Source organism: Drosophila suzukii, chromosome X (assembly GCF_043229965.1).
Source record: "Drosophila suzukii chromosome X, CBGP_Dsuzu_IsoJpt1.0, whole genome shotgun sequence".
Lineage (NCBI taxonomy): Eukaryota > Metazoa > Arthropoda > Insecta > Diptera > Drosophilidae > Drosophila > Drosophila suzukii.
Window position 1 is genome coordinate 24,974,616 of NC_092084.1, and position 8,392 is coordinate 24,983,007.

An 8,392-nucleotide genomic window follows, 5' to 3' on the forward strand; every position below is an offset into this window, starting at 1 on the left:
TTGATTATGTTGAATACTAAATGATATTTCCTTTAATGATCCGTATCTTATCCGATCTTTCGGAACATACCATTTAAAATGTTAGAGTGATTATATTCAAATCTAAGATCTGATCAATCTTCAATTGATATCAGCAACAATATAATAAAAATGAAATGGATACCAAAGGATATTTTCTTTGATTATCCATATCATATCCAGCAACTTGGAACATTAATACTATTTTAAATATTACAGTAATTTCATTGAAAACTAAATGATATTTCCTTTCATGATCCGCATCATATCCATCCTTTAGGAACATGAAAACTTTTTAAAATAAAACAGTGAGTATATTCCATTGATACCAATACAAGACCAATGAACAATTGATATTCCCATTCCGCTGATAAAATTAAAGAATATTTTCTTTAATGATCCGTACTATATCCAATCTTTAAGAACATAAATACTTTTTAAAACAATACACCGATTATATTGAATACTAAATGATATACCCTTTGTTTTATATGCAATTGATACCAAATCTAAGATCTGATCACTCATCAATTGATATTCCCAACAATATTGAAAGGAATGCTATCCAACAATTAGGAACATACTAATTAAAATAATAAAGTGATTACATTGAATACTAAATGATATTTCCTTTGATAGTCCGTATCATATCCATTCTTTAAGAACATAAATACCATTTAAAATGATATAGTGATTATATTCCACAGTGATAACCAAACCAACAGCTGATCAACCATCAATTGATATTCCCATCCCGCTGATGGGACTCATCACGGCACTCAGGACCGTATAATTGAACCGATGCCCTAATTGAGTTGCCACTTGTCGAGCGTTCGATTGGGCAGAAAGGTGAGCCGAGTTGAGTTGCAAACGGGATGTGGCCAAATAGATACAGATATCCTGTCCGTGCAAGACAGGACGCAGTTTTGCGACCCGAAGGCCGTCGCTGGACGGGATTCCTGGAAGGTGCCGCAGGACAATAAAAAACACAAAAAGAGATTGGGAATTTGTGAGGCCGAAGAAAGAAAAAAGAGGAGCGCAAAATGGCAGGACAATGGCAAAAAGTGGCCGGCACAAAGGACTGCACAAATGCAGTTATCTTGCAAAATTGTCGGCACAATGCGTGGGAGCGAGACGGCCCAATGATGGGTTATTAAATGTTGTTAATCTTTTCTGGCCAGGCACATATTCAAATTTCAAATTTCACCCGGCAGCAGGTAGCAGTCGGCCCGTCCCCGTTATGACCAGGCCGAAAAACAAAGCCAGGGCCGAGTTTGAAATGTCGAAATGCCTGGATGCCCGGTTGCCTGGTTGCCGGAATGCCCTGCCCGTCGACCCTCGAGCCTCTTGGCATTTGCCTTTATTGTGCACGCTGTTTAAATATTTACCGAGTTTTACAATATTTATGACAGCTAAAAACATAACAACACCTACTTACCCAAAAGGGCTCAGGCTCTCGGGCGAAAGAGAGAGCAGGCCCAAAAAGGGGACACTTGACACTGGACTATGGACTATGGAATATGGCCAGGAGACCCTAACCGAACCGAACTGAACCCAAACCAATGCAAACCGAACCCTGGAGCGGCTTAGAGTCTGGACTTCCTTCGATCGATTGCAATCAATAAACGGCTTAGGCGGCATTATAATGCATGCAGAAATGTTTTCGCTCAGCGTCTCGTGCTAATCCATTTGCATGTCAATAGTTGTCCCCTGATCTCTCTCATCGAGGACACTCCAGACTGCTTCCGTTCCCCGAGTGCTAATAATCCGGCTGGACGTGGCCTTAAGTTGCCACTAAGCGCCCTAAACGGAGCTTGGCAATAAGCCAAGGCATTAAAAAGTAAATTTGCCTAAAGCCGCTTAAAACAAAGCGGGGATTTCTCGATTCCAGACGCAGACGCAGACTCCGACGGAAACGGCGACGGAGACCAGGACAAGTGTAGCCGTGTTTTAGTTAACCCTCGGGATAAGCGGCAGCTCATCTGCTCCTTGATCCCAGCATCATTGGCATCCCGAACCCGCTAAGACCACTGATGATGGTGATCAGCTTTATAGTTATTCTGCCGCTCTTGGCGCGAACTTTCATTGAGTGGTTCATTGATCGCAGTCCATTCATTGGTTTCTGGGCCAGGTAGGCACAGGTGGGGATCTGGATCGGGATCTGTGGAGATCCGAGATGGCAGCTGGGAGCTGGGAGCTGGGCATGGCGTGCTAATAGTTTGACGCCGCTGGAGATCATAAAACCCACGACCCACGGAGGAGCCATAAAGACAGGCCCTCGAAGGGAAAGACGCCGATCCCCAGAAAGTGGGTCAAGGAAATCGGATTGATGGGATCCCTTGATTGTACTACCCATGATAGAAATACTTACCGATACACTCCACTTAACTGAACTTAGCTTGAATACATAATATAAAGCGAAGTTAATACAATAGGTCAGAGAGAAGAAAGGGTGTTGGGGCGATCTGTTGATAATTTCAATACATTATCTTTCATTTAATGACCTGAAAAACTAACATAAACATTCACTTTAAAAATAAAACACTTTCGGATACGGTTCTTTTAACCAATTTTCTCGGAAAGATTTTAAGAAAATTCAGTATAGTATAAAGATTCCGAAGGATACCATATAACATTAACATGATAGTGATCAAATAAAAAACATCCAAAAGATTTTAGTTCGCAAAGATATCAGCAATTCCTATTTATTGGAATTGGATATTTGCCAAATCTTTAACTTTTTCGGGCACTTCCAGAAATTAAAAGACCATCATAATTTATTTTCAGATTCAATTCAATTTATTGTTCGTTTTATTTCGCTGCTGGCTTAGTCAAATATCGGTCGGTTCTATAAATACGAAAATCGATTTCTAAGGGCGAGCTTAGGCCTACGAAAGCATGGATGCAGATACATGCCGCACATGCGATCAATATTTACAATTAGGTTAAATACGAACTAGTCAAGCACTATATCACAGATGTCAAACACAAGCTAGCCTACGAAAAAAAAAGTGTGCCTTAAGATCGAAGCTTAGCCTAGGGGGCATGGATATGGATATGGATATGATGGTGGGGTAGCTTAGCCTACTTAAAGGTCACATAAAATTCAATATGGGCAGGGGTCGGGGGGTTGTGGAATAATACTTTCCAGTGGATCATATACTGCTAGGGTGGCTGGCGGTTGCTCTTATGTGACTAGAACGGCAACTGCGGATCGGGGCTTTATGGTTATACGTTTTTATGCTATAGCTATATGCTCCTCTCGCCTGCTTCAATAAATACGGAATGTGGTAATACTTGCAATGAAATGGAGAAGAGAGTCGGTGCTGGCAATCAAATAATTTACTTAAGCTACGATCGATCGATAAACGGTTAAATTAAGGGGGCGGGACATGGGAAAGGGGCGTGTCCTGAGGAAGAGGGAGTATGAGGGGGGCTGTATTTGTGTGGCTTCACGTGCGCTGCACGCGTTTCGACTGGCGCTTTCCACGTCTGCCCGTCGGAAACTGGGGGCTTCCACCGACTGCAGCTGCAGCTGCACCACCGGCCGCTGGCTTGGACACCTCGTTGAACTCCCTGCCGTTCGAGGCCGAGCTCCGCCAGCGCTGCTCCAGCTGTTCCGCCATCTGCTGCTGCTTCTTCTGGCTCTGCCGCTGGTGGTTCCTGTGCTTCTTGTGGTGCTTCCGCGGCCGGCTCTTCACCCGCTTGCCGTCCCGCCTCAGCAGCTGGTACATGGTGCGCAGGAAGTCGTAGTAGTGGTGCTTCACGAACCGCATGTCGATGGAGTCCGCCTCGCCCGCCGACGCGGATGCACTGGCTCCGCCATGGGAGTCGGAGCCACCCGTCTTGGAGCGCAGCTTCAGACGCTTGTTCATCTCCAGCCGCGAGATCTGCGGCAGCTGAGTGGATGTGGTCGTGCCGCCGCCTACGGCAACCACCGCCGCACCACTGCGCCGCTGCTTCTGGCGCGGACTCTGCGTCTGGTTGACGGCGGTCTCCAGCTCGCAGAGGATGCGCCGCGAGCTCAGGAGCAGCTCGCGCAGCTCGCGGGCGGTGCTCGACTCGCGGGTGATGGACCGCTGGTCCCAGCGGATCTGCTGGCGCCGCAGATACGCGAAACTGGCCACGTACGTTTGCATGTTGCGGTACCAGCGCTTCAGGGCAATCTGGGGGGTAGAAGGAGAGCAACGGGGAAATTGTTGGATTAGTAGGTTTCGAATTAAGGGAGATCCCTAAATGCCTATAAAAAACTATACAAAAAAATCGATTCTAATAAGGGTTCGATATTAATAGCAAACAAAATAATTGATTTAAAAAAAATTCGTTTCTAAAGAGGTTCTGATATTAACTAAGAACTATGAAGAGATACATATATTGCAAATAAATCGATCCTATGAAGGGTTAGATATTAAATAAAACCTATAAAGAGATAAATGAGTTTAAAAATCGATCCTAAAAAAGGTTCCATATAAAGTACAAAGATTTCATGGGCATTTTTTTATAAAACCTGAGCACAAGTACCTTCTTTACTAGAAACCCCTATAAGTTCTGGTATAAAACCCCTCTTTAAACCAAAAAGTTTAACCTACCGTGGAATTGGGCTTGAGCTTGGGCAGGAACTTGTAGTTGTGCGTGTGGAGCGACCACATGGTCATGTTGCGGATGTCGATGGCCGAATCCTGGCTGCTGTTTAGGCTGCGGTACTCCCTGAAGGCGTGGCGCTTCAGCTGATTGAAGCTCTGGGGGTTAAAAGAAAGCAAAGCAAAGAAAGCACCGGGTTATACACGTGATCAGGAACTCGAGGGTGCGCCGCCGAACTCACCTGCCTGGGCCGCTGGCGATTGAAGCGGTCTGCCGCCGCGGGATGGTAGTTGCCCCCGCAGGGATTGGCCCACTCCAGGGCGGTGGTGTTCTCGTCGAAGTTGCGGTAGTCGATCCAGTTGCTGTTCCGCTTCCGGTGGCGCTTGCGCGGACCGGGGCTGGCCGGCGGTATCGCTGGCTGGCCGAGATTCTGGCCGGCACTGGAGTTTGAGGCGGTGCTCGAGGTGGTGCGGATGCGCAGTCGATCGCTGTCGATCACCGTGAGGCCGCCGCTGCTGGTGGTGCTGCGCCCCTGGGCCGGTTGGGGCAGCTGGGCGGCGAGGAGGAGGAGTAGGAGGGTGGGCAGGAGCAGGAGCAGCGGACGAGCCATCGCCGCATGGTAGCCGCTTCCTCTTCCTCTGGCGTTTCCGTTTCCGTTGCCGGCTGCCGTGGTGCTGCCTTTAGCTGTGGTCGCAGCGCACTGCCAACCAACTGCTGTCCGTGGTCCACAAAAAACAGTGGGTAGTGGTGGGATGTGGGTGGTTTATGGGGGGGTTGTACACAAACAGGGGGTGGCACAAAATGGGGACGGGGCAAATAAAGGGAGAGGGGCGGGATAAAGAGAGATAGAGACACACAATGAGTATCGAGAATGCAAGAGTAAGTTCAACTAAGCAAATTTCAGCATCAACGCGAGACGATCAACGATCTGCGATTACAATTTCTCCCTGAACGATTCAACTCGATTCGATTCTATGCGATTCCATTCGATTCCGACAGTGGGCTGGACTGGGTGGGTGGCTCCTGGTGGTTTCCTGGTGATTTCTGGTGGGTCCTGGTGCTTGGGTAGTGGTGGGGTTTACGGGTCGGACGATGCTCGGCTGCCGATGCCGAACCTCCTTCAATGCGAGTACAACTGCAACCGGACAACAGTCTGAACAATTTGGCTCGCTTTTTTTAACATTTTCTCTGCGTTTGTTTTGCTGCTTTTTTTCGCTTTTCGTTGTTTTTGTCTTTTCCAGGGCGAGATATATGTGTATGTGGGGGCGGGGAAAACTTGTTAATTTAGACAATTAACTCGAGAGTAGCCTGAGCGAATACTGAAGATCTGCTGATCGATCGGCACGGGGACCGAGGCGGATGGGATGCTCTAATCTTGTCCAGGCGATTGACTCGGTGGCGGAAACTGCGTTTCTGGCTGGCTTCAAGTGTGAAAGTGTGGGAAATTTGATTTCGAATTTTGGATTTTGAGCTCTGAAACTTCAAATTTTCTATATATGCTAACTATTTTTGATTATGGAATCTAAGTATTGATTTAGGCTACTACTTTTACTTATAATTCAGGAAAAAATATGTTCTGTTCTTGATATTATATGCAGCGGCCTATAAGCTAAAGAAGTGATCCATCTAAAATTCTTTATAAAATCTAAATAGCAGTTTCTGGCCTTGGAAGACCTATATCGTTGATCGTTCGCCGCTGATAAATCAGTTGAAGAGTGGAGAATTGATTTTGCAAAAAAATCCTTTTCGGTTTTTAGCGTTGAGCAGCATATCCTTTCTCCACTCTCCAAGTCTGCTCTTAAGTCATGATCAAATTAAAAATAATACACACACCGCATTATAGTTGAAAAGTAGAGTTGGCCAGGATCCGCGCGGGATCCTCGTTGCTTGTGGCGCGTCTGCGTTCCCAAAATCCGTGCGTTAATCCAAATGGCCGATCGATAGATAGATCTTTTTCCGGCGGTACGACGGCGGGGGCACTTGCAACACAACACTCGCAAAAAAATGTATATGAATATGTATGTGGGGGACGATCCAATTGACGATCTGTTTTCCGTTTGTGTTCTGGGGCTTTGGTGTTTCTTTTTTTTGCTTTCTGAGACTGACTCGCGGACACTTCTGCTCGCGTTCGAGTGTGAAACCGAACTGAGACCACAGTCGCGCCGGATTTGACCAGCTTTCTTCGCTGAGAGGCTGCGGCGGCGGCTGCGGCTGCGGACACCAGATACCAGATACCAGAGCGTTACCGACCCGATGAGCAGCGCCAAAAGGCCGAAACCGAAACTGAAATGGAAACTGAGGCGAGCTGAGCGGCCTTTGCGGCCTCTGTTGGCCTCTGCCGGCGTCGCTGCCCGCCGATTGCCGAGCGGTACGCCATGGTCCGATCCAGTCCGAGCCAGAAGAAGACCGCCGGTTCGGCAGGCTCTCCCTGTCCCGCTCCCTCCGATCGGTATCCTCTTTCGCAGGTCACCTGTGGATCTCCATTCGCATGTGTGTGTGTGTTGGCTCCTACCTGGACTCTGCTTGTGTGCGTGAGCCTGCCAACCGGCTGTCCTCTCGCCATCCCTCTTGCTCCTGCGGGCCAGGTCGATCTTGGCCCGGTCGCCATTGCGACTCGAATTTCCCACTTGCCCAATCCGCGCCACTCACTCAAAGAGACGGAGAGAGAGAGCGAGAGAAGGAGAGCGCAGAGAGAGCCTACCTGGTCCCCCAAAGGCGCAGCATACCTGTCTCCATCTCACTCTAACCAGGCTGGCCCAGTGCGCCCTCTCTTTCGCTCCTTCGGCCGCCGGTGACCTTGAGCGGCCTGCTCACCCCTCCGCAAAAGTCCTGGCATTCAAATCGGCCCAGAGAGTGATCAACGGAAATGACCAACATCACATTCCGCTAATCCAGGTAAAATAACTCTCCTCTTCGAGAACTCTCTGCGAAGAAAACAAGGCTGATCGTTTATTGGAAAATCTGCAGGGAAAGCCACCAATTGTGAATTTTCTTTAAAGATTCATTTATTATAATCAGTATCAAGCACTATCTAATCAATATTTTAACAGATTTTTTAAAGTATCCACAAATAAAATAATACAAAAACAAACAAATAGGACATTTTTAATAAATTTAAGCACCGATTGCTTTTCTTAACTTCCAAGTACTTACTTTCCATGTTATACATCACGATAATAAGAAAAGTTCCTAACTTTTTAGTAAGCCAATGCATACCTTACAAAAAAGGCGAATTATTAAAAAGTTGTAATAAAAGTTTATCAAGTTAGAAAAATAACATACATATGGTATTATATGAAAATACCACAGAATTGTAATACAGTAAAATTAATAACAATGCAATTTTAGAACTAACGATCTATTGACTTAAAATCGAATCTAATTCTAAAATAAGTTGATCAAGTTATAAAAATAATATACATATGATATTATGTATAAATACCACAGAACTGTAATGCAGTAAAAATAATAACAATGCAATCCTAGGACTAACGATCTATTAACTTAAAATCTAATCGTGGTTATTGATGGAAAGTGTTTGATTACATCATTTTATACTATTTTTATTAAATATAATAAAAATAATAGGCGAGCTTAAGGCCTTTTGCTGCTATAGCTCTAGAATAAACCCACTGTTAGCTTAAAGTTTTAACTATAAGTTAGCATTAGATAACAATAATAATAATAATAATACTATTTTTATTGAAAGTACTATATATTTTATTACATTATTATATATTCCATTACATTATTTGCTTATTATAAGATCGTTTATGAATATGTAGTATTTTTT

At 45.4% G+C, this 8,392-nt stretch overlaps 1 protein-coding gene across 1 annotated transcript; it reads right to left on the reverse strand.

The window, feature by feature from the left end:
- Positions 1-3,338: 3,338 nt before the first annotated feature.
- upd1 (unpaired 1) lies at positions 3,339-7,569 on the reverse strand. The gene is made up of 4 exons (XM_036820094.3): positions 6,431-7,569; positions 4,841-5,310; positions 4,608-4,757; positions 3,339-4,184 (listed from the first exon to the last, which is right to left on the reverse strand). Exons 1-4 carry the CDS (start codon positions 6,435-6,437, stop codon positions 3,471-3,473), a joined length of 1,341 nt encoding a protein of 446 aa, XP_036675989.2. The 5' UTR covers positions 6,438-7,569; the 3' UTR covers positions 3,339-3,470.
- Between the last annotated feature and the right edge of the window lie 823 nt (positions 7,570-8,392).